A 27,610-nucleotide genomic window follows, 5' to 3' on the forward strand; every position below is an offset into this window, starting at 1 on the left:
GACAATGTGTGTGTGTGAGGACTGGACCAAATGTAAGTGACAGAAAAGTATGAACGCCTCTTTCTAAAAAGAAGGAAGGGCTTTTCGCACAGGGCAGTGTGAACTACACTGATGGCGAATGGACAGTCCTTGTAAGAAGCTGATAGCAGTCCTTATGTACCAAATCTTTATCTTGGCTCCATCAGCGTGACATTTTATGTAGGGCGACAGGTCCTTCGTCTTATTTCTTCAGGAGAAGCCAAAGCAGTGCAGCATATCGTGGTGCTTTCAATGAAGATGATTTCTCCCTTATTTTATTTATGCATGCTACTGCAGGCAAGAGGAGGGCAATGCTCTAAACATCGAGAGTCAATATTGCGATACGGACAGTCCCATTCATTTTTAAGTAAATGAGGCCGTTTTTGTCTCCTGTGCCCTGGGCTAGCAATTAAACATCTCTGCAGAGATGGACTCCTCATGAGTGAAACTCCTGAAAAATGAATAATCTAATTGAGAGTTTAGGTAAAACAAGGCTGCTGAAATGGTGCATTTTCGCAAAACACAAAGCTTTAATGGCGAGCTATTTCACTGCGGTATTAGGGCGTTCCCATTCAATAACTTCAACTGGGCTCTCCTTTCGGTGTTTTTATTTGGTCATTCAATTTATTTGAAATTATCGTTTAAAAGCAGCGTTCTCTTTGAGCCTGTGAAATTGCACCCTTCCATGTGTCTCCAGAATTTATTTACAGATAGAAAGAATACAGATGAGAGGGTAAGAAAAAGGAAACTTGTGCTTTTTGAGTTTCGAGTCCACGGAAATGAGTGTTGTTTGACAGAGTTATGTTCTTGCCTCCATAGTTAAGTAAGGAAAGCAAGGCATCTACAGTATAGCTGTAGAGATGAAAGTTTGGAAAAACCACAAGGTCTTTGTAACATCCATCTTTTTCATGTATTAAAGATGTACATTTCAAACAACTGTTCTTGTTAGAAATGGCACATTCAGGCTTATAGTTTAAGAAAAAAATCAAGATCTCAGATGAACTGGGTTTGGTGCAACTTGTATGTACATATGTATGTGTGCATATGTGTGTATTTAGTTATTTGTGTTTGTTATTTGTTATATTTGTCTTTTCAGGGGTATATAAATCCTTGTTAATATTTCTTGCAAAAACATATAAGAACCTCCACACAGGTTCATGAACATGTGTCTTTGCGCTGTTATAGTGAATACAACTTTGAGGAATTTTCTAAGTTGATGATGTGATGTTTAGCACTTTAGTGAAGGATCAGGCAAATCTGTGCTTTAGACATCTTAGGCATCATGTTAGTATAAACATTGATACACTACAATGTGGTCCTTGAAGAATTTTCCCACTTGGTTTGACTTCTTTAAAAGGCCTTAGTACTAGTAGTGTGATTGGGTCTATGACTGGAACTCAGATACTCTCACTCTAACATCCTCAACACCAGAGCATCCCACCCAAGGGGTGAGGAACAAATCACTGATGATGTCACTTTTTTCTTCATCACCTATGAGGTTATCATAAAAAACTTTATATTTGCATTGCAATGGCGACTGCACGCTGAATTGTTTTACCACTGAATGTCTAAAAATGCAATCATTGCAAACAGTTAAATGTTAAAAGTTTACAGATGGCAGCTAACCGAAAGGTTTGCCACCGTATAACAACTGCAAAGGTCAAAGTGGAGACCATGTGACACACCTGCAAAGCAGAAGGTCGTGATTTTACGAGAATAGCCACTTGTCATTGACATTGTCAGGAGTCCTTACGGTGAACAAAAAAAGCACATTTGTTTTATTTAATGAGGTAAAATTTCATTGTACAGCCTTTTCAAAACTCTTGAGCACTGAAGAGGGGGCTTAATTATTCTCCTCTGTTGTTGGTCACAAAGGAAATGAACAGGCACAGAGGAAGCATGTGCCGATAACAGTTTAAAAACATGTTATCTGCAATTTACCTTAATTTGTTTTGATCTTTAAGTATTTCTCTTAGGTGCCTGGCTGTTAAACAAGGCTTCATTAAATTGATTACCCTCGCCTAAATGCTGCATTGTGTACAGATTGCATCAGAAGGCTGTCAAGACCTGTGTGATTTCCATTTCATTGGATTTAACAAGGAGGGGAGAAGGTGTGCATTACTACCTGATACAATCAAATTTGTCAGCATGGGCCTTTTAAAGTGTGTTTCGGTTAAATAGCGGCGCTCTGATTTTATTACAGGCAGCCTCCCCTGCAGATGCCAGACGCTGTCAGAACATGCTGTAGATAATGCCCGCAGTTTCATTTCCTTAATTGAGAGTCGGCCACCTAACGTGCTTGCCGTAACTGCATTTGTTAAATTATCTTTGATTTCGGCATTCACTGCAGCTGCTCTTAATGACAGGGGCAACCAAAAACATCTGTTAGCATGGAGATTACATTATCCACACACATCTGTATTTTGAGTGCAACACAATACCGCAGTATGGTCTTTTTTCTACGGCTGGGAAAATATCATATATATTTTTACCCTCTATCGTATACACTGCGCTTTATTTACGAGTGTGCTCTTGGGTATTATGGATTATAACGGTTTGAAGTAGTTAGGCTATGTGGGGTCAGGCGTTCTGTATTATATTTTAGCTGCTTTGCAATGTGGCAGTAGTGCTGTTTAAATAAATATTCTTTGTAATTTTTTGGTTTTCTTTGCAGGCTTTTCAAAGGAAGAGAAAAGCAGGTCTGCCAAATCTCATTTTGCCGCACGTAGAATTTGATTACCCAGTTTGTTACTGCCCTCCTATTACTCTTATTCCAGCACAGTTTCACCAGCAGTTAGGCAGCACGGCGTTTTGCTCTCACCACCCAGAGTTACATCTGGAGAAGCAAAAAAACGTTGTCTTCCCTGCAAAACACTGTTGTTTTTTCTTTTTTCTTTTTTTTAATCAGAGCACATCTGAGAAGAAAATAAAATCAGAGATGAAAAAGTTAGGCCACATGCCCAACTTCCCATCGTCTGTCTGGCCAGGGTGCCTCTCTATAAGGAGGACATGAGTCAGGGACCTGTCATTTCCCTCTGATCAAATAACACACACTTGCACCTCCTGAAATCGCTGTCATTTTATACGCGTCGCACCTCACGATTATTTTTACTTTTTATTTAGTTTGATTTCTCAGTTTTCAGATTTGTTCTCAAGTAAATCATGATTAATACTTAGGAAAATATCCATGTGTTTTAAGATAGACATGATTTAGGTTTTCACGGTAATTTATGAGATATGGTTTAGGTGCTGCACGTATTTTATTGTGAATCTGAGCTCACTCAGTAGAGTAAATGATTTTTGCCCATTTTCAGGTTAGAATGCCATCTTTTCCAATAATAAATGGCAAATTAATTGGATGCATACGTATTTACGTTGTTTATTTGAAAAAAGCAGGTGTTAAGGGGTCTGTACTGGAATTTTATTGTCTCTCGGTACTTCATTGCAGGCTGCAGCTGGTTTTTGAAGGCTGAAGTTATTAGAAAAGGCTGCAGGGTTTGTAACTTTCAGCTCATCATTTGAGTTCGTGCTGGTTAGATGTGCGTCGCCCCCACATTGCCGTGAACTGTAACGTTTACTCTTGCTGCGTGCGCTTATTCCACTGGCCTCCTGGTTCCGCTCACCCCCTCCGAGGCACTCGTACGTACGCAAAACATTTCTTCAGGAGTGGACACTTCAACAGGCCACATGTGTAAATCACTGAAACGCTGCGAGTACGTATCGAATTGGTAACATCATGCATTTGGCCACTAACCGTGTCTGGTTCAGCATTCTTCAGATAGCCTGTGAAACAGTGATAGGGTGATGCAGCCACAAGCTGAGAAGCCTGCAGTCTAGACATTCCTTATTTTAATGTGTAAAGTGCTTCTGGCAGCCGCTAGCAGGGAGTCCGGCGCTCCTCTCATCAGGCAAATCTGCGCAGCTCTTTGGGGCAGCGCGCGCGAATCCTTGACCCGGCCTCCGCGACCTCGACCGGGCCGAGTACTGTAATATGAGCGGCACGTGCGGGCAGAGTCCCCTTCTGTCGTGCAGTTATCAGGCAAGTTTTATCACCCCTCTTTGCGCAGGAAAATATGCTTTGATTTCCATCGACCCGTTGCAAATCAATGCTTTTAAAAATCTTAGACACCTTTTACTTAAGAGCAAAAGCGTGCATTTTCTGTTTTGACATGACTGTATTGATTGGAGAGTGGGAAGGAGGTGGGCCACTGGTGTCTGGTAACGCAACATCTTTAATGGCTTTTGCTGTGTTCCATGAAGCCCCCTTCCCCCCCACCCACTGGAGTGCACCACCTTTTACAGTTTTTTTACAGTAATCAATACCGCGTGCCCCCGTCAACACCCCATCACGCATATTTGGTCTGGAAATTAATTATGGATGTACCTCTCTCATCAGATACAAACGGTTCAGTTGTGTTTTTCAGCTGCTAATGAATATTGCACATTCTCTAATATTCATACAGCCCCTTCCTCTTTTTCTGGTGCTAATAAATAGTGATGACACAAATGGTAACTGTGATCTTTAATTACACTCCCCTGTTTTTACTGTACTCCTGTGTCATCCTTTGCGTCTTACATAACTTAATTTTAAATAGAAGGACCGGTCATTTAAGTTTCTAATTTTTCGCTTCATTCAAATTTAATCAGATGGCATGATGGAACAGCGGCTGGTACCCGTGCCTCACCGCTCCGGGTCTGTGGGTTCTGATATGAATGTGAATATTGCTCTGTCTGTGGGAAGTTTGCATGTTTGCCTTGTGTCCTTTTGTTCACATGAGTTTTGTCAAGGTGTTTCCATCTGCGGTCGAAAAATGTGTTTCCTGTGAATTCGTAACTCTAAGTTGCCCTTAGCGTGTATACATACCTGATAGTACGTGTGTGTGATCGCGCTCCAACTGAGTGGTATCTATTTAACATGGATAGATGGATGGACTTATGTTTATTGAAATATTTTTATTTGTTTGTTGGTTTGTTTAGTTGGAAAATAAGTTTTTAGAGTACACACTTCTGGCCCTTTTAAAGATTGATTTTGGTTCTGATGAAAACGGATAGGTACAATTTAGAGAAAAGGTAAAAATTTGTACCTCTCATACTTCTTCCTGTGTGAAAATCAGGGTATTTCTGCTTGGAGTGAGTAAGACACTGAGAACGCTTTCACAGAATAAGTTCAGCAGTGCTTCTCCCTCATGGTGGTCACTTCCCCCCAGACAAAGCATTAAGCGAAGGTTTGCATCATATCGCGGAGCCTCAGCCACTGATGCCAGAAACTTCACTGCCATCACTGAAGCAGTCATAGGCTGTCAGCATGAAGTCAAGAAGTTGACATGCAGTAAGGTGGACAGTCTGTCACTCTGTACCGTAAGCTTTTCTCTCGCATGCATGACCCCTGAGATCAGGTCTAGGTTCAGTGTGTGTGCAGCAGAGTCTGAGATGGGCGGGAGTGTATGCTGAGGTCATGAACACCCAGAGCAAATCCGATGGACATTGAGACTTTTGCTTGGTCTGTCATGTTCTGGACACATCCTGTGTTTTACTCCAAACTTGCTGGATTATTATTTGCTTTATATTTAATTAGTTTCTGTTGTGTTGTTTGCTGTGCATCTTTCATTTTTATTTTTTTACACCTCAAGCCACAAATGTCTTAATGCAACACCACAGGACAGTAGATTAAGCAATTCCTTTAACATGTTAGTCAGAACTATCTTCTGTCTTCTCTGTGTGTCTTCTCTTTTCTATGGCATGGTTTGACTTCTTTGACCAGTACGTGGACGTAAATATCGCTCATGTAGATTAGTCGTGCTGTTGCCAGTGTTCCGGCTGAATCCGTGCTCTACAAATTCATGAAAGGAAAGAGGCCAGATCAGGCAAGTACTGTCATAAACTGGGTTAGTTTTGAACCAGTATATCTGCCATTACCGGACTGCGTGTGAAATCGGCTTTGGGAACCACCACTTCTGAGCTCCCCCCTTCCAGTCTTCCAGTGTAAAAGAGATAAGGAGCAGAGCAAGGGGCACTGATATGGAATATAACACATGGTTTCCAAACTTCCGAGTTTAGTGGAAGGGTCAGTGACATTTCTCTAAGAGGGTTACTTGAACTGAGATTTTTGACAGCAACCCTTCTGCTCCAGTCATAAAATCTTTAGCTACAGGGTTTGGTTCCTCCCCTTGGGATCCTTCTACAGTTCCGAGGAATTGTAAAGGAACACATGTCTTTAAGTGTCTCTGCCGCCATTCTCCACATGCCAGGACACACTAGTTTCCTTCACTTTGGCTGTCGTCACTCTTCATTTTTTTAACTGGGAGATCCTGTTCCTTTGCGTGCTGGTGCGCTCACAAACTACACTGCATGCTGAGCCCTGACCACACGTAAGTATATCCCCATTCCTACTCAGCAAACCTGATACTGTTTTGATCCCGTTTTTAACGGTGAAAAACGAGAGCTGTCATGTCGTAATCATGTAATGGCTGTGCACGGTGTCACTTTCCACAATTAACGGCGAGCCCAGCAAGTGCAACGTAAATCCAACAGCTGGGGGGCAAGGCCTGCTACAGTCCAAACGGCTTTGGTGACAGCAGGCTGGGGAGGTTAAACTGCAATATGGGAAAGGTGAGCAGTGGCAGAGACATGCACTTTTCAAGTCGGTAGGGCGGCTGGGAAGCACTCGCTGTCACTCTGCAGACTAATGAGTGGGCTGCAATTCTTCTGCCTACTTCAAGAGAGATGTATAATTGCTCTCGTGTTGCCCTCGACTTTGATGACCTGCCTTTTAAATGGTGTGCATTTGATTTGTGCTGCCCCTTTGGGATGGATGGATGCCCCTTTGGGGGGCAGGTGTTCAGCAGAGCTGCTCAGGGTCAAGGGGCATCGTCCTGCATGCAGAAGTCTGAACTCTAATGAGAGCAGAAGGCAACACAGTCCAAGTGACAACTTAGCCACAAGATTAGTTAACATTGTGGAAAAATCTTTGTTAAGCTCAAACGGTTCATGATACGTTGTATAAGACAAGTGATGTTCAGTTGTGTGGCAGTACTGTGATTCTTTATAAAATATACAGTTGTTTATAAAGACAATGAAAGGATAAGGTTTTTAGCCCGATGTGTTTATTGAATTACACTTAGGCACTTGGTCAGTGCTCTTTGATTAAATGAAAGAATTGCAAATAATTAGAGATAAGCTGTTCTCAGCCAACTTGGGTCGGTGTCCTCGGCGAAGTCTTCTAGAATAATTTCTGTTGTTAGAGCAGCATAAGCAGTTACAGAGATCATCTCTAGGAAGTCTCAGGTAAGTACCAAATCTCATTCCTTTAGACATCTGCCCCTGATCTTAAAATGTAACCTGGCAGACATAAAATGATGTGAAAGTGGGATGAACGTCTTCAACCTTGTTTCTTAAAGTTATTTACAATCTATCATTGCATCACTGTATCATTGCATTTACATGTTCATATGTATAATTTAATTACCTTTTTCACAATAAGAATTCATTTGTGTTTGTTAAATTATAGAAAACTACAAAAATGCAATGCTAGTACTGCTACTAATAATAGTAATAACAGTAATAATAATAGTAGTAATAAAAATCAACATTGTCATCATCACCATCATCATCATGGTAAAGAGTATGTAGTATAGGAGGAAGAAATGTAGATTGCATTTTCTGAGGGCCGAGGAATTCAGGTGTGAGCTCTCAGACTTACCTGGGAAGTGAGGTCGTGAAAAAATGTCTCTTAGATGGTATGGGATCACACAATAACTAGACTGGAAGTGATAAGTGTTGGTATGCTTTCCTCCTCTTTGCTTTTTCCCTCAGTCTCCAAAAGTTTTACTTGCCCACATCCACAAGGCTGGCAGTGCTACTCATTCACGGAAATAATCCAATATCCGTTAATGAATATCACATCTTTTATAGCCATAGATTAATGACCAGAAAACAATACTGTTTTATTATTCGGCTTTAAGCTTTTCCGTCTACCTCAGTCTTATGTTGCCTCTAATGTCCCACCTTTTTGAATTTCAAAATTTTTCTTGGTCCCAGAACAAAACATGAAAGAATTTTAAATAAATGAGCTCATACACTGTCATATTTTACTAAATAAATGTGAGAATACTAGTGTCGATGCGTTAACTGTCCCTTCCGGCACTGCCTGCTGAAGGTCTTGAAACTGACTAAGCCCAAGATGACTGTAAAAGTTAATCGTCTTAAACTTAAGGCTTCAGGTTTCCTTTTGATGTTCTTAAACATGTTGGCTCCTATCTCATGTGAGAAGACAATCCAGACATGTCTGTAAGCCAGCGGCTTTGGTTTGTTTTGTCTTAGAAAAATGCATATTTGTGTTTCTTTTCCAGATGCTGTTGTGCTACTTTAATTCTAGAACTAAATTCCATCTAATTGAAAAAGGCCAGACATTATTAAAACCAACCACTTTTATTTTCTCCTTTTCATTCAAGGGAAATCGCTCAGATCATAGTGAGTTTATAATAGCCTAATTCATTTTTAATCAATATTATTCTCATGCCTGAGCTCAGCTGGTTTGTGGAAGGGGGCATCATAATGGCTGTGGATTTTTTAATAAACAGGACCAAATCCCCTTTTCACAACTGGGGTAATTGAACAAATAATTGAACAAATAATTGAATGGCCAGCCTTGCCTGCGCAAGCCGATGGGAAGCTGATGTGGATGGCAATGGCTAAGTGTCTTTTCTGTCTTACATGGGGAGAAAAGACATGTCCTGAGAGTCTTCCCCAGAAGGCCGATAATGCTCATCAGATAGAGCGGCCGCATTTTGTCGGAGAGTAGCACCAACCTTGTGTGCAGAGCGGAGACTCACATGTCAAATAGATTAAATGTTTTGTCTCAAGAAAATCCCCTTTAAAAAGCTTTGAAATACATTTTTGGCTCAAAATACATATACATTTTTTTTAATTCATAGATACACCATACATGTCCGTTGTTTCCTGACCAGATGTGCTTAACAGTAGTTGTACAGTAAAGATCACAAGATGAAAGGTAAAACAGGAATGCTGGTCATATTGTATTTTGTAAATGCTGTTGTTTGGCAATTAATATTCATGACTCTTTTGCTGTTGATACCAAGGAACTTGCTGGAATTTTTTCCAGAGGCACAAAGATGCTTCCTAACACTTCTATCCACAGGGAAGTCTCAAAAAGTCAGACAAGTGTAACTCCAAACACAAAAAGATCAAAAGCAGTGTATACTCTGCCTGAAGGTAGTCTTGAATTAGACTTCTTAGAGATTCATGGGAGCCTTTCTAACATGATTGTGCTGGTTTGTTATTGACAAATGACAGATGCATGTTGAGTAAGGGAATGTTTTATCAGTTTTGCCCGGAGTCTCTCTATTTTGTGTGAAACAAAAATTTTCTTTTCTCCTTATAATTTGATTTATAAATTCATGTTTATAAATTCAAACGGTCTCTTATAATTTGTCATAAATATCACTCTGTCAGATTTATTATAACTTCTTGCCTTTTACTGGGCAGATTTTAATTGGCAGTAAATTCCTGGTGCAAGGAAGGTTAAGCAAGCACATATAAGCACCAGGTGGTTTGTACAGAACATCACTTTTTGTTGGAGAAAAGTACCCTCCAGCAAACTGAGGAAAGACATCCTTGAAGTTATTGCAGATTCCAAGTATTATGTCATTGCAAAATACAGAATTACTTGTTGTGGGCAAGTGAATGTAAGTGGGGAGTCTGAGTTATCCTCCTGCTTTGGCTACGTGTGCCCCATTTATGTTCTCAATTTATTCTTTCAGCAATTCTTTTAAGGCTACAGCAGAAAGGCCCGAACCAAGTGCGGGGAAAATATCCAGTTAATTAGTAAATTAATGCTCTGAGCCACTGTAAACTTCCATGTAATATGTTACTTCTAAGAAGGAGTTCATAGATTTGATGCCAGAACCAGGTATCAATGCTACACAAAAAGCCTCTGTACAAGCCAAGAGGGCAGACTAATATATGACTAATAAAGATGTCGTTTACATGAAACTTAATAAACCAAAAGACCAGAACGCACAAACTCTAGCAGACGACTCTGCTGTGTTTTTTCATTTTGTTTGTTTTCCACCTTTTTGTAATCCATGGTTTCGTCTTTTCACTGCACCAAGCTGCAATATTTTCAAGTGTATAAGTGATTTGTGTTTGAAATCACTGTGTTTGCCCTGTTCTGGGGTGGCATGCCTCATGAGCAATTCCACAATATAGGCGTGTTACTGTGAGCAAAACACAATCATGTAAATGAGTGCACATTATTTTGTGCCTTTCATAATTTAAATTCTCATACATTGTCAAGAAATCGATAAAACAGCTCCTATATCTGCCTTGACTGTTTTCAAAAAAGAGTCTAACAGAGATACTTTCAGTAATATATGTATGCAGATTAAAGCATTCAAAATAAAATTAAACAGTGAGCTTGTAAGTGCAAACCACAAAAACTCCATGTTAAAAGACAGTCATGCTGTGGTTTAGTCTGCTTGAGGGATGAGAAAGGCCAGAAGCATGAGGCTGCTGAGTGCAGACCTCGCTGTTGTGGCGTCTCAGTATAACTCTGTGGTTTTTCTGTTTCTCTCCTCATGTTTCAGAGGGAACCCTGTGCAGAGTTCACTTTTTTAATGTGAAATTTGAAGGAACCATCAGCATAGAGGCCTTTTACATGCTATCTCGTGACCCAAGGAAAGTTAGAGTATTGAGTGAGTAAATAAATGCATAATACAGTATAAACAACAGGTGTAAGGAATGAATACTAAATGGATGGAAAGGTGTGCATTTAAGATACAAATAAGAAAATAAGTTTTGTGACCAATTCTTCCTACATATAGTTGGAGATGAAAACAGTGAGTGGAAAGATTGCTAAGAAAGTTGTGATTTAAAAAGGGGGTCTTTTCTGCATGACAAGATACATGTGGTTTATATGACCCATGTCAGATCCTAGAGGAATTTATGTAATGAGCGGCTGTAATTCAAAGCGAGAGACACCTTGAACTAAGGGATGGATGATGGGAACTTTGTTGTCAAAACAATCATGAATCTGTTGTGTCGTGTTCATTATTGGGATAGGAGACCGATCAAAATGACCTGTCCTGCTGTAGCGTATTGGTTTTTTTGTGTGAAATTTTAGCTTTGACGTTTTAGCAAGACCAGCCATGTTCTAGGCAGTATTATTTAATGCACATTATGTTGTATTTTTAGTGATGTGAGATATATGCCATGTTAGAATGCCAGAAAATCCAGTTCTTCTCTAAGGGTTCATCTTCTATGCAGGATATCATTTCAAAAATAAAAAAGGACAGGTTATTGTTAATATTTCAACTGTCAGTTAATATTCTTGCAGTAGGCATCCAACTAAATTCTCTGGCCTTTTGTCATCTTTCCAAGACAAAACAACACAAAGGAGAGGAAAAAAATCCAGTTTTTAGTGTGCAACATACTGTTTGTGCACAGGCACTGCTTACAGAGGATAAAGAGGGTAGAAACACAACCAGAAGATTGTTGGTTGAAGTCCCACAAGGGGCCCTATGTTAGTACCCTCGAGCAGTGAAATAAGCAGCATTTAAATTTGTGATATTGTAATTCACTTTGTATAAAGACTCAGTCTAAACAATGATGATACACATTTGTTCTGCCCTCTCCTGCATTATCCCAGTGGAGATAGTTCTGCTGCAAGCATTGTTGTATCTGCTCATTTAAAACGGAAAAAAAAAGGTATCAGTGCTGTCAGAATTGCATGTGGCTCAATGACTGATTATACTGTGAGACTTAAATGTGTGCACAGAAGAGACATAATGTCCACATTAGATAAAGATTAAAAAAACACGATAGCTGGTGATTCATTAAATTACAGGTCTCTTCAGTAAAGAAGGTGCTATTTCAGACAAACATTGCTTGATTGTGTTTTATGACTGTGGAAAAAATAGCACCGTATTCGAAAGCATGGTTGAATGTTTATGTGACTGGGTAACAAAACTGGTTTTCAGTCTTTTATTAAAAAAAAAATTCTGTAGTACTTCACCCTGTATCAGTAACACGTAGATCCCTTGATCACCTGGCAGAGCGGCAGACTGACCAGTCGTTTAGGTATAAGACTAACACGGCATTCTTACGTGTTATAATGCTTCTTTGCTGACAACATGATATTTAAAATATTTACACCGTTACTGGAAAATCACAGTAGCACCAGTACATTTAAATTAAATGAGAACTGTTTTTCTGATTCTTCTGTAGCAGCTCAAAACTTCTCTGATTTTGATTTTATATGCTCAGTGAAGTTTGGATGTGGAAGATTGCACTTCAAAGGAGACGATCCCGTTGAAAAAATATCCAGATTTTTTTATATATTGAACTATAGAAATTCTGTTTATTAAACTGTAAGGTTCATGTATTATTTTTGATAAATGGGCAATATTTTCCTGTTTTTAAATAAATAAACAAAGAAATTTATTAATTTATTAATTAAATTCTTTGTACCAGATTGTGATCGCAGTCTGCAAACAAATTAAGATACTTGTCATTATGAAGCAGTTGGGTAATGAGAGAAGTAGATCAGTCGCTTTGGGCTTTTTTTGGAGTTAGTCACTCACTTAAGCACTTCAAAATGTTGGGACACTCCAAGGCCTCTGCTCTGTGTCAGTCAAATATCAACAGAGTTTGACACGTGAGGAAAGCTTGACAATGAGCAGTGAATATTGCACAATTCATCTGTTCTGGTTTTCATCGTCCTTTTCACAAATAGTTTGACTTAATTGTTTAAATTTACTCTGCAGAAGTTCAGTGAACAATGAAGAGGTACGGTCTGTCAAAGACGTGCTATATTTCTGTGAACCTTCTGCAGACATTTAAACTGCCACAAAATGACAAAGTCTGTTTTAAAAAAGTTTGTATGAAATTCGGAATAATTATTTTTTTTCACTTACACATGAAAGTGCAAGCACTGCGGCGTGTTTGTGCCTTCCTTCTAGGAGATGTGGGTTGTAAGACGGAGAAGATGCCATCCCAAGCAATTTGAAGGAGGTATGAGGTGTTCTCCTTCGCAGCAAGATGCTTCTTGATCTGAATGAGTGGGTTGAGAGGCACCGCCAGACGTCCCTCACAGGCCACTGTGTCATCACAGGAGGTCATCTCCCTGCATAAAAGTACCATCCCATGCATGCAATGGCTCTCAGCAACTGTGACAGAGCTCGGCATCACACCACCTGACCCCTGCATCGGTCCAGGGTAGTGACATGACACTCCGCCCGTGCAACAGGGTCACCAAAGGACACCATATCAAGTACGAGCACTAGTGCAATAAAGCAGAATATTACATTTTTTCATCATTTAAAAATTGAGTTTTGCTATATTCTCTCAAGGAAAGTGTCACAGCACAAAAATCCATTTCCCAGCAACCTTCTAGCGTCTTTATCGTGTTTCAGCAATGGTTTCTACTGTGCGCAGCTCCAGCCTTATTGCGGTGTATGACTTTCTGGAGACTGGATTATAAATGTTGACTGTACCACTGTGCTGTGCTGGGGTGCTGTCACAGACTTTTCACAGCTGTGGCTCTGTGGAGTGAATCATCTGTCATGTGTTCCTAGTTGTGAAAGACACTTTAGACTGCAGTGGAGGCAGTGCCATAGAAGAGTCAGTTTTAATCCTCTCCACTGTTACAAAATGCATCCAGATTTAATCTTCTTAAGACCACTTGAAGATCAGTTCTGATCACCCCTGGGAAAACGTTGCAATGACAACTCCGAAAGACATGTCCAGCACCACAAAAGCATCACTCCTTTCAGCTCGGGTTCGTCACTCGGAGCTCAAAGACAGTGTGTCATACGCTTTTCGCTTAGCGCTGGAAATTAATTCACTTCTGTGAGTCGGTTTCATACACTGGACTCGTCCTTCTTGACCGAATTATACATTTGCAGCAAAATGTGAATGTCTGCAAGGGCATGTTTTCTTTGATTCTTAAGTTTACTGCACAACCATTTACAGGTTTGTGTGAAAAACAGACACAATCTAATATGAAGCCACAGTCCAGAATTCGCAGCATTATACCTTAACTCACCAGTAACAAATAATAATTCTGAGTAACCATGGAGCGCTTAATGAAGAGTGTAACAATCTGAAGTGTACGACCCTTAGCAACAGCACGACAGATAAACTGGAAACCATTTAATTTTGTACAATTTGAAAACTATGAACAAGCCAGCAGGTAGCGAAGCCAAGATGAAACAGAGGAGAGGAAACAAAAACCAAGGTGAATCCAAGAGAAAAGAAAAACCACTGGGGGTTCAAGGCTCACTTGTTGCCAGATTCCCTGGGAACAGAAATCTCATGCGGTAAGAAAGAAGTATGTGAATTTATGTGAACAACATTAAAACCCCTGCAGCGTACTTTGTGCTTTCTGTGAGATCAGGGCAACAGAGACATACAAAGACATAATGTTTGCGTAGTGTTTGTCCTCACTTAAGTCAACTATTTCGGTTCCGACTCTGATTATTTTAGTGACAAGCAAATATTGTGTTGTGTGTAAGTTGGAAAAGTGGCACATAAAACGTATCACTGTGACAGGGAAATCAGAAGTATAACTGACAGCTCTCAGTTCAGCAACACGAGTATGAATTATAATTTATCTTTTGTCAATTTAAAGTAAGCGGTTGCAGAATAAGAGGAGTCTTATCAAATAGTGAAAAATGCATTAAAACCTGTAAAACTGGTTGTAAACGAAGACAAGTTTTTTGAAAAGATTTGCAGAACATTGGAGGGCTTATTTCTTGTTCATTCAGATTGAGACATTCATGTTTCTAATAGATTATGGTCATTGATATTTCATATGTTCTGCATGGAAGGCGTTACAAGTGCTGTTTTTGTATTCTGCCTCGCTGGTGAAATTGACTGAACCAAGCAGAAAGTTCACACACTTCCTGTCTGTTAAAATGCCCATCTTCTTCACTATACCACACCCCTTTGTCCACTGACATACTCTCAAAGGGTTGACTATATTCACTTACATGTCAGGTCAGGTAGGGTAGAGGCAAGGATTAGAGTGATTCATACTGAAATAGCATTAAAGAGCCAAAGGGCTATAAAACATAATACCATTCTGAAAGCAGACATACAATGGCTGTTTGATGAGCACCGGGGCACTAAATTCATTAATCATAATTTTATGCCTCATTAGACACTTACAGCTTCACTGTGGGACTTGCACAGATTTGTCACAGAGAAGGCAGTAACTCAGGTTTAGCAAGACTGCTCGACTGTGATTTCTAGCAATGTTCTCACTGTGAAATCAGCTTTTCAAAATCTCAGGTGAAGCAGTTTTTAGCAATAGAGATTTCACAGCTGGAATTAAAACAGACTAAGTAAATTATGTAACAACTCTTTTTCTGCTTTGCAAGTGACCACATAAATGAGTCATGAAGCTCAGCAGAGTTTAGATGTGTCGAGTGAAGGGAATTCACATACATCTATTTCTTTTTGGCCAGTGGCATCCTTTTCACTCGTCTCTAAAAATATGGCCTGCATTTAAAGCCGTTTGGTTGTTACAGGTATTATCTGTTGGACTGTTTCCGATGTCAGATGTTAGCAGATTGGCATTTGCATTTTGATTTTTCCGGAGGCACGCTGGGAATCCCTGCAGCGTGGGCAATTAAAATTGTCTGGGGTGTCCTGATCTCTGCAAAATGCTGCTATCGGGGATTATCTATTTTTGTTGCCTGTAAATGACTATGATAATGTGAAAGCACCAGACAACTGTGACAGACTAGCCTGTGTGTTGTTGCACAGGTTTAAAAGGCCTGCAGAAACAACACTATGCTTGCGTCATTAACAGTCCAATAAATCAGCAATAGGAGAACAAGCAAATACAAAATGAGCAAAAAGCAAACACAGGAATTGCCTAATTATTTCTGGTCTTCTCCTTTTTTCAGAATAGCTTGTTATGTTTTAAAATATTTGTCTTAATTGTCATCATCATTACTGAATACACACATACACACATTTTCAGAACCGCTTGTCCCATACGGGGTCACGGGGAACCGGAGCCAACCCGGTAACACAGGGCGTAAGGCCAGAGGGGGAGGGGACACACCCAGGACGGGACGCCAGTCCATCGCAAGGCACCCCAAGCGGGACTCGAACCCCAGACCCACCGGAGAGCAGGACTGTGGTCCAACCCACTGTGCCACCACACCCCCATCATTACTGAATATTTCTGTGCAATTCTTTTTTTTTTTTTTCTGAACAAGCTTTGACCCATGTTGAGAACAGCGCATCTTTAAAATCTTAAAATTGTTCCTTGTCTCTGGAAATTACAGAGCAATAGCATCAAGTAAATAAGTGCAACTTTATGCTTGCATTTATTATTATTATTATTATTATTATTATTATTATTAAGTGGTTTACAGATGGGTTCGAAGATGACTACCTGATTTGAGCTGTTGTATGAGTGCTTAATGAAAACCTTTAAAAATTTAAAGAGCCTTTTTTTAACCAAACTTGGAAAAAAAACTGTTTAAGCTTAACCCCAAGAGTAGTATGTAAGCAGGGAATCAGGTACTACAAATGTTTCTTTTGTGAGTAAGTGTATGGAAAAAGAATTTCCTAATGTTCAGTCATGGTGCAAAGTTAGTAACGAAGTTGCATGGCAATTTTCATAGAATCAGATCATAAAAGAAACCCAACAGCCTGGAGTGAAACAGATCAAAGACCAGCAGGAAATTGGCACCTGCGGCTCTCCTGTGACGTGGAGGAGTGCGGTGGAGGTTTACTGTACGCGTTATGTAAACAGTGCTATCTGAGATGTGACATCATCCCTCCTCCTTACAGGCCTGCTCCTGTCCTCCTGCACCCCCGTCTTTTTCCACGCCACCGCTTAGACGGACACGCGCGTCACTCGATTGCCGTGAATACACCGGTAGCGTGAGCATGGCAGTATCAGCTGTTTTTCATAGCATTCTGCGGTTCACATGTTGGTTGCTGGAGGAAGAGCATCTGAATGTATTGAATTTCAAAATGTTAATGGATTCTCCTTGGAAATGCAAAATAGGCTCATAGGTAAAGTACTGTAACGAGGAGGACAGCGTCGCTGGAGCGGACGGGTTTTTTTACGAGTGGCTCCGACAGGCCGACAGGCCGCCAAGCGCGGACGTGCCCTCCCTACAGGCGATGAGGCCCCTGACACTGGACCGAAAGGAAGGGAACTGCGATACTGCGGGACAGAAAGTGTGCCTGTTAATATTTAAGGTACTTATGGCAGATACTGTACTCTGGCTCATCCAGAGCGGCTGAATATGAGTGTCACAGTTAAGGTCTACAGCCAGTTAGAACAGCAGCAGTACCTTCTTATTACTGCTGCATTTTGCTTTTACTGATCATCCCTTTCGTCTCTGCCCACTTGTATTCATCGCTCAGTCACACTGAGTTTATTTCGCATAATCTTGTTTTTAGATTTGGTTCAATCTGAGCTGATGGAGTGCAAATAATTTCTCAGAACCTGAGGGAGGAAAAACATCATTCGATTTGCGGACATGTATGCCATGTACAAAAACAGATTCTGCGAAATGGTGAGAGGAAATAAAAGTGAAAAATCGTAATGAAGCAGTATTGACAGTACATGTTGAGCTAGTTAGGGGGGTGCGGTGGCACAGTGGATTAGACCGCAGTCCTGCTCTCCGGTGGGTCTGGGGTTCGAGTCCTGCTTGGGGTGCCTTGCGGCGGACTGGCGTCCCGTCCTGGGTGTGTCCCCTTCCCCCTCCAGCCTTACGCCCTGTGTTGCCGGGTAGGCTCCGGTTCCCCGTGACCCCGTAAGGGACAAGCGGTTCTGAAAATGTGTGTGTGTGTGTGTGTGTTGAGCTAGTTTCGATGGTACAGTTTTGTGTGTGTGTGTGTGTGTGTGTGTGTGTGTGTGTGTGTGTGAGTGAATGCCCTTCCACAGACTGGCCTGCCCAGTGTGTACCCTGCGTTCACACCCGGTACTTCCAGGATAGGCTCCGGACCGCCGCCACCCTGCAAACGGGCAAACGGTTAATAACGGATAATGGATGGAAAGGATGAACGGACGCCACAGTAAAGGATGCGAAAGCGACAGATAAATCGGTTTTACCCTATAAATAATTGTGTTTTTCGATTATTTCTGGTTCAAAAATGGCTCGACAGGGAAGAAACCAGATTTCTCTTTTCCCATTATTGAAGGTCTTATCGAATATCTCGTATTGTTACACTTTTTTTCCGTTTTTACACGTTTATTTAATGTTTGATCCATATCGATTAAAACGCCAGAGAGATGCAAATAATACATTTGTTCTCACTTTAGTACATTTTCCATTAACACTCCTGGGCACGTTCGTCGTTATGCCTTTATTATAGTGACGTTGGAAACGGTTATAAATTACTATTTGACATTTTATCTGGTAATTTCACAATGATAACTCATAAGGTGTAAAATCATTTTGCCTGGGCTGCAATATTCCGCACTCTTTACATTTTATACTTTACACACATCCGTACCGTGTGTTCTTTTTTACATCGACAAGTTTAGTTTCACCACTCCTCCCCTAAAAGACAGTACAGAAAGATGAATCATTAATTGTGACATTCGTCTTTAGGAAGTTTACTTAAGGAGCATACACGACAAGACAATTAGGGCCGCTGTAACGCGTAAAAGAAGAGCTGTGTTTATTTCTTAGGCCATAATTAATTTTTTAAAAATCACAGTTGCGCACAGCGGAGTAGAGAGGCGCGATCGCAGTGCGGTTTCCCAGCGACAGCAGCAGCGTCCTTTTCTCATTCAGCGGCTCTTAGTGCGGGACACACACTGGCGGTGCTGCTCCCAGTCACTCGCGGAAAGTGTTGTCCAGATCGCAGCCGCTTGTTCGGCAAAATCCCGTCTTTAATTCGCCCCTCCGAGGCCGTTCAACCTCTGTTTTCTCTCCTCTTCAGAGCTGCTGTTTGAAATGAGCGCCCGGAGCTGATCGAGCGCTATTGCTGAGCTGGGAGTGACACTGGGACACTGGGAGTGTGGGACACTGGGACACTGGGACACTGACCGCACACCTGCTCGCAGGTAAGAGCCTCGACTACATCCCACAGCAAAGTGCGCTTTTACTTTCGCGCACAAGACGCAGCGGCCCGACATCTAGCGCCAAGCAAGTAAAGGAATAAGAGGAGGAAGAAAGCAGCAGTTCAGTTAAATTAAATCCCAAGCGAATTAACATTTTTCTTATTACATCTTGGCTCGGAGTATGGTTTTTTTTTTTTTTTTTTTTAACTGAACAGGACTCATGTTCTTACCAGTCTGGCGCAGCCAAATTTTGCATGGGTTCTATTAAATTCCTTTTGGCGCCATTTACATTTAAAGAAAATTAAAAAAAATAAATAAATAAAATAAATAAATAAAAAAATAAAAACGCACCAGCTTTTTCAACAGGTTCTGGTTAATTTGGTGGAACGCTTGAGTGCATCAAATACATAATCACTGCAAATAGTGCAAGAAATAAGGCTGTTTTTGAAAGCAAGGCACGGGTGTTTTATACATAATTTCATGCACACCACCCAACGTAATTCATTAAATTGAAGTTTTGTTGAATTATATAGAAAATATGCAGGCTCAAGAGCACGAAAAAAAATGCTAAATTTTTCAGCCCTAAATTTGAATTCCACCTATATCAAAACTTAATTACTGTGTATTTTTTGTTGAAGAAAAAAACATGTATAAACAATTAATTGTATTAAATGATGTAATTGTAGCAATAAGCTAAAATCTTTGCCACACGACATAGACTTTTGTCTAACATTATTATAATGATTATATTAACCACGGTATCATAAATAGAGAGGTACAAAACGTTACTTTAGCAAGGTAGACATCATGAGTTCGCTTCAAATACACATAATTACTGCTTTTTCGTTTCTGGTAAACGTTGTGAATCGAGTTTTATTTCTCACAGCTACAGTGGATTTACATTTTTATTCGATTAGGTTCATTTTTAAAAAAAAAAAAAAATTGAATGACCTTTTATAAGCGGACTCCTTTGTTCAAAGTTTCTTACAACGTGAAATAATTAATCTGACAACGATTTGCCCATTTCATTTGTTCTCACAGTATCAGTTCAGAGGAAGCAGCCCGATCTCAGGTGCGAGAGAAAGGAGTGCGATTCAAACCGGGAACCAGCAACACCTTAAATAATAAGGCGCCCGATAATGAGCAGTTTTCGCATGATTTTATGTCATTTGCTTGTTTTCCTTCGTGTTTCCGTCAACAGTCTGTCTATCGGTTTTCAAACGCTCATTTTCATCGTTTTCGGACTCAGAAATGACCAGCAAGTGAAGTGTGCGAGCTGTGCCACCTGGGTTGAAACGCGAATGCTACGATGCGGACGGACAGCTCGCGCTGCAGGGGGTCTGGTGCGCGTTCTGCGGCTCGCGACCACCGCGCTGTGTCCGCATTCCAGCCTGGATGGATGGAGCGGAGGGGCCTCCTGCGCTGGACGAGCTCACCAGTGGAAGCACTGACTGAGAGCCTCGGAGATGGACACGCTACGGGGACCTGGACACACTGGGAACTGGACACACTAAGAGCAGCTGGACGCACTAAGGGGAACTGGACACACTAAGAGCAGTTGGACACTAAGGGGACCTGCTGGACGCACTGGGGAACTGGACACATTAAGGGGAACTGGACACACTAAGAGCAGTTGGACACACTAATGGAACATGGACGCACTAACCAAGGGGACCTAACTGGACACAGTAAAGGGAACTGGACACACTAAGTAAGAGCAGCTGGACACACTAAGGGGAACTGGACACACAAACCACTGGGTCCATCGCACATCTTCAGGGTTGTAACATCCATCGAACCTAGGATCCGTTCATTACATTTTAACTTTCAAAAGGGAAATTCTATTTTTGCTGAAAATTTCTTTTCAGTGCAAATGCATGTATTGTTCATTGCTTTTTTTAATGTATAACTGTTTATGACCAATGCTGCAGTTATGTGTTTTTGAAGAGAAGAAAAATCTGCCACTAGGAGCACCGATGTATACGGGAAGCTGACACGTTACTTCACATTTTCTCATCAAATAAATCTATATTTATTGGAAAATGTTCTCTGCTTTACAAAGGATTTCAAATTTATTAAGATATTATTTAAACGTTATACAAGCATCATTGAACATGTGTGTAATATATACACGCAGGCTCTTTTCTATTCTAATTCTTCTTGGTACAAAAATCATGAAGGAAATCCTTCAGTACTTTACCTTGTTTCATACAAGCAATGAGTTTCAAATATTTCATAGCGGTTACTGTAAGCAAGGCACTCAAACTCGAATCCGTAGCTTTTGTTTCACCAGCTATTATATTAAGGCTTGTTTATTTGAATGCGGGAAAATCACACTGTTCTCGTAAGCTACAAAAAAAACGACACTGATTGAAGTTATTTGTCTCTGCAACTTTGTGTGGCGCTAAGAGTACGAAGTTGAGCGCTCATTCTATGGTACAGTATGAGTATGAGTACTGTACTGGTCATGCTTCGGCGAAACGAGGAAAATCGAGTCCTGAACAGCTTCACTTTTACACCGCCAGCCTGTCCAGTAGAGACACTCTGTACAAACAAAATTTTACACGGATCATTGTTTTGTGTAACTCATTGTACTTGTCACGCACTTGCTACGACTACTGACTACCGATTACCGACTACTGGATACTGTGTCGAAATGTTCAGATCCTCGAGGGACTGGGAAGGGAAAATATAACCACTAATAAGTCTCTTTAGCTTGTTGATGTGCCACTGTTGCAGCTGTAGCGCACTGCCGCTAATTAAAAATAGACACCCCCCCCCCCACCCCCTACCCCCTACCCCCCACCGCGCAGCCCCGCCCGGGTCACTAAAATAGGGGGCGTTAAAGTAGAGAGGCGCGCATGTAGCTCTGGGGAATCTTCAGCTGGAGACTGCAAAGTGAAGCACCGAGATTAATGATGAGACCTCTTTAGACACACATTCTGTTCCGGACAAGAACTTCACTGGGCACTCGTGAAGACGATGATGAAGATGAAACTGATGACTCATCATCATCATGCCCTTACTGTGGTGATACTGGGAGCACAAACAGTATAGTCTATACAGTTGTGATATCACGGCTTTCTTTGTATTCTGCCATCCTCTTAGACCGTTAAAGTGCATCACGCTGGAAATGGCCTAGTCCTTTGTAATTCAACGACATTTTGTCTCCCCCCCCCCCCCCAAAAAAAAAAAAAAAATAAAAAAAATTAATTTAATAAAATACTGCATTTGATCTTACAATTTTCCTTTAAGCAGTTTCATAAGCGAATGTAGGAATGTATAGACCTTCAGAGGAACTCATATTTTTTTACCTCAGTATAATAATAATAATAATAATAATAATAATTTGTGTAATTAATTCTAATGTGACCCAACATTCTATGTGAAATTTTAAATATATAATACACAGCATTCAAAAAGCAAAAAGCAAAGCTGGGTAAAAAAACCTAAATTTAATTTTGGTCTTCAATAATAAACTGAGATGATGAAAATTTCAGTTGCACTACTCCTTACAGAAGGGAAACGATGGCCTTCTACCGGTGCCCATGGCATAATACAGTATGCCCCCCGTGATGGTCAATTAATCACAAATCGCCGGCACGAAAGGCGCACGGAGAAGGAGGGAGCAGAATTAAGAGCAAGTGTGACACCTACCTGCCAAAGTGGGAAGGGTTCGAATCGAGGACTCTGCTAGAGACTCAAAGAGATGATGAGCTTCAATTGACCTGCGGTCATTATTGCACAGGCTCACCGAGGCCACTCGCACACTGAGAAATAAAGAAGGACGCGCTCGGATTGCGGGACAGAGCGGAGGCCCTGGCTACAGCAGGGCTTGTCGCTGCGCCCCTCGGACGAGGTACGAGAGCGGGAGTCGCACTGGACTGGAGCTGCGCGCCTTCGCACTAAACACCACCGTCGGGTTCACACCTTAGGGATGCGTGTCAAGTGTGCGAATGCTGGGAAGCTGCACATTCTCTGTGCTCCAACATGCGGAGGAACGAACGCCGGCGTCTCTGTTGCCGTGATTTATCCTCCCATATTCACATGATCCTGGACGCAGTAATGAAGAGTAAATTTGGCATAAAATCGAACTCATTAGCAAAGTTCGCCACCTGATTGCTTCAGCACAAACCAGGACACGAACTGGGTGTAATTGAGCTAAATGATGAGTTAAATGGTAAGATTCAGATACGCATTTCTAGAGGGCAGCAAGCGACCCAAGTAGGTTCGTGTCATTTTAAGAGCTGTCATTTGGCACGTGAACCTTCAGATTCATGGACAGATATTAATGTTTCTGTTTGAGCGGCAGAAATTTGAGAAAAAGAGCTCACACTCAGAAGTCAAAATATATAAATTATTATTTTTAACTATGAAGCACTTTGGACAGAAGCACTTATATATTTATCCCAAAAAAGTACTGTACAGCTGCATTTTCATAATTAACTCCAAAGATAGTGTATAATCCATTTAAAATACAAAAGGGGTAAATTAAATATACATATTGGTGCTTAATACAAATAGTTCCTGGCTGGCGGCAGACTTTTAAGACAATATACATCGTTTAAATCGGCCATCCAAGATGTGAGTGTAAGAATTAGCGTTTTCTCATGGAAAAAAAAAAAAAAAAAAAAAAAAAAAAAGATCTTGTTTCCTCGGGAGCTTTTCTCATTCATTAGTATTACTGGTTATGTTCTTGCCAACAACAAAGAATAAATAAAAGTCCACGTGATGGGAGAGGAAGCCGGTATTAAATGGTGGACATACCTTTCTTCAGTTCATAAGGGGAGTCTTTAGAGAGATCTACTTGTGTCTGGCTCCTCACTCTGCTCTCTCTCACCAGGGCCTCGGCTCTGCTCAGCACAGTCTGGTTTAATCCACTGAAGTGCGTGGACGAGCCCGTGGAGGAACCCGTGCAGGATCCCGTGGAGGAGCCCGAGGAGGCTCCGTGCAGGTGGCCAAAGGCTCCGTAGTTCGTATAGCCGGGGTAAAAGGGAGACGTGTAGTAGATGGGCCTGGGCAGCACCGTGCCGTGGGGGAAAGGGCAGTGCGGCGAGGCGCGCGACGGGGACGAGTCGCTGGAGCACATGAGCGCGCCGGGAGCCGCCGTGGGGCCCTGCGGCAACTCGGCGCCCGCCTTGCACCTGTCCGAGGAAGTGGCGATCTCGGCCAGAGACCACAGTTTGGGCTTGTTGGAGGCAGCGCTCGGGCAGTGGATGACAGAAGTCACGTTGGAGGCCGCGCTCAAGGCGCCCGAAGGCGGCGACTTTGGACACCTGTCCTGGCCGGACGCGGCAGCTCCTGCCGACGCACCTGGGGAGGACGTGGTGGCCGCGGGGGATCCGACTCCGAGCCGCGGCTCCGTGCGCTCTTCTTCTTCTTCCTCTTTTAAATCCGAATCCGTGAGAACGGGATCCACGTCCTTCGCAGGAGTTTCCCCCTTAAATCGCTCGCACGTCACTTCTCGCTGGTTCGATATTTGCTCTGCAGGAATCAGTTGACAGAAGAAGAAGCAAAAGAAAAGTTACAGCGAACTCCCGGCACTTACAACACTGATTGCAAGATGATGTGTTCATGAATGTTACATGAGTTCATACTTTATGTGAGTGTTTATAATACGTGTACGGTTAAAAAAAAAAAAAAAAAAAAAAAAAACAAACACGTGGACGCGTAAAAGCATATTAATAATTATTATTATCAAAGTATATTTTTAAACGACAACATTTTTGTAATTAAAAAATGTAAACAAGTTGAATAAGAACTTATTCAATCAATTACAAGATATCATTTGGCACTTTAAAAAGTGTTCTGTAAAAATAATAATAATAATAATAATCGTGCATTACAATAACGCTGCAAAGCAATCCAGGATTTACTGGTCGCACATAAAACATCTGACACATGATGTGTCACTAGCAATACTCTCCTGGTCCTGCTCGTCGAACTTTACAAGTGTTTAAAGCAATTGCGCCCTTATAAATAATAGAGCAGCGTTAAGCAGCAGTCAGTAGCAGCCAGTGAGAGCGGAGGAGAGCGAGATTAAAAATTCATCAATTTCATACGAACCCGACTCTGCGTCTGTGAGCTCCCCCTTCGCGCTCGGCTTGTGCGCTTCCTCCTCCTCGTTCTTCTCCAGATCGATGTTCTCGTCCTCCTCCTCATCCTCGCTTCTGTTCCTGGGCGTCCAGGTCATCTTGTTCTCCTTCTTCAGGCGTCTCCTGGCGTTCGCGAACCAGGTGGACACCTGAGTGAGAGTCATTTTAGTGATGATGGCCAGCATGATCTTCTCTCCCTTGGTCGGGTACGGGTTCTTCCTGTGCTCGTTGAGCCAGGCCTTGAGGGTGGCCGTGGCGTCCCGCGTCGCGTTTTTCCGGTACGCGGGGTCCCCGTAGGGGTACGAGCTCAGGGGAGCCGCGTACGGGTGGTACCCGAGGGAGCCCGCCATTCCCGTCGGGTGTTCGTACGGAGAGCCCTGGAGAAGAAGCAGGAGGAGAGAGCAGAGGAACGAGAGAGAATAATGAACTTGAAGAATAATGCAGCAGAGCATATGCCATAATGCAATAAAAATGAAATAAATGCAAAAAAATAAAATAAAGCGCACCGTGGAGCTGCATTTGCGATTACTGTTGTTTTATTATCAATACGTTTCAAAATATACTCAATAACATGTATTTTTTGTAGTTAATCACCCTTTTATAACGTGTTCGAACAATGTACTTAGCAGGCCCATAAGGTCTACTAGGGGATGATTAATTATTATTAATAATAAGGAGTCTACAGAATGGCCTCTTGCCTAATACTTATTTATTACAATATTTATTCGCAAAAGTGGAAGACACGTCGGGTATAATTCCCAGAACAGCACTGCATTTCATTTGTTCAGCCTTAATTTCATTTATGGATCTATCGGTTTATTTTTATTATTAATAACTTAGGCATTACTCATCTATTATTAACTGAATCGACCTTATTTATGTCTGAGTTCCATAAATTTGATTCCAGCCGTTAACAGCGTCTCACTAAATAATGTAGAGAATCTTTCCGTATTATTATTGTTATTATTATTTTTACGCATTGCTATTAGAGGAAATTTAAAAAACGAAAAACGATGTAAAAGCCGAGAGAACAAGCTTAATGAGCTCTGTGTGTGTGTGTGTGTGTGTGTGTGTGTGTGTGTGTGTGACAGTGTGTGAGTAAGCAGTCACAATGCAGCTGATGCTGTGACCACAACGTTGTAAAGAGGCTCCACAGTGAACACAGAAACTGACAGCTATTAAAGTGTGTTTTCGGACAACAGGAGGAGCCCCATTTTTTATCCCGTCAAATATTTTTTTTTAATCAACAAATTAATTTTGATCAAATCAGTGTTTCTCGAATGGACAAATCATTGAGAAAGTGGCGCCCTGGCTTCTCCATGAAAATATTGTTGCCGTACTGACCGTGGGGCCAAGAAGCGCGGAAGTGAGACGAACAAGGAGACGAAGAGCAGCAGAAAAACCGAGCGTCTCAGAGTAAACGGAAACTTTCCACGGGACCCACGGAGTTATGCAGCGCGGTGTCAGTGCGAGTGTCGCAGTGTGAGCGCGCGTTCCCGGACACACTCAGACTCACCACGTACGACGTGAACGTGGCCGCCGCCGGGTCCGTGCTGTACTGCAGCGGCGATCCGAACCCGGACGACGGGCTGCTGAACGCCGTGGATCCCGCGTAGGGCGCGAAGGCGGATCCGGACGGAGACCTGCCCAGCTCCTCGGTGCGCGGTCCCGAGATGACGCTCGCGCTGTACGCCGGGCACGAGTAGAGCGCGAGGGAGGCGGACGGCTGGTACAAGTAGCCCTGAGGATACGCCATGGTGCAGAAAACGCGGAGAACGAGCCACTGATCGGAGCCTCGTGTCCTCTAGTCGCGCGCGTACTTTCTCATCCGAGCCGTGGGGTCGCAGGGGCGGGCGGCCGGCCGCTCCTCTCCGCGCGCTCTCAGTCAAAATAAATAAATAACGCAGCGCTTTAGCGGAGATTTCTGACTGCTGTCAGCGGCACCTCATCGGCTCTCTGTAGTTGCGCTCAATGTTCTTTTTTGGTCGCACACCCTTTCCCTCATTCGATCCCCCTCCGCCTCTCCCTCTCCCTCTCTCTCTCTCTCTCTCTCTCTCTCGCTCTCTTCGCACACACTTGCTTACACACACTCTGTGTCCCCCCCCCCTCTCCTTTCTCCTCGCGCTCTCTTTTTCTCATGCATTGCAGGATAAGTTTCTGCCGTGGAGAGGGCGTGAGGTGGGGTGGGGGGCGGACTCTCTCTGCTTGGAAAATGTCCTGCCAGTATGCTAAGTTGGAAATGCAGCACTCCGACGCCCGCTGTGCGCATCACGCCCCTCCTAGTCAGCGAAGGAAAAAGGCTCGATCATGCTGCGTTACCACAGCTCAGCCTAATGATCGACCTCCATGCCCCCGCACCCCCACAGCTCCGCAGCCCCGCAGCCCCTCTCACACTGCCGCCTTCGCCCTGTCTTCCCATTCCTTCTGCTGCTAACAA

The 27,610-nt window shown here is 42.2% G+C and overlaps 1 protein-coding gene across 1 annotated transcript; it reads right to left on the reverse strand.

Moving 5' to 3' along the window:
- Positions 1 to 23,464: 23,464 nt before the first annotated feature.
- On the reverse strand, positions 23,465 to 27,182 carry LOC108926242 (iroquois-class homeodomain protein IRX-5-like). The gene is made up of 3 exons (XM_029253707.1): positions 26,690 to 27,182; positions 25,145 to 25,550; positions 23,465 to 24,562 (listed from the first exon to the last, which is right to left on the reverse strand). Exons 1-3 carry the CDS (start codon positions 26,927 to 26,929, stop codon positions 23,829 to 23,831), a joined length of 1,380 nt encoding a protein of 459 aa, XP_029109540.1. The 5' UTR covers positions 26,930 to 27,182; the 3' UTR covers positions 23,465 to 23,828.
- Positions 27,183 to 27,610: the final 428 nt, after the last annotated feature.

This window comes from Scleropages formosus, chromosome 7, assembly GCF_900964775.1.
Source record: "Scleropages formosus chromosome 7, fSclFor1.1, whole genome shotgun sequence".
Lineage (NCBI taxonomy): Eukaryota > Metazoa > Chordata > Actinopteri > Osteoglossiformes > Osteoglossidae > Scleropages > Scleropages formosus.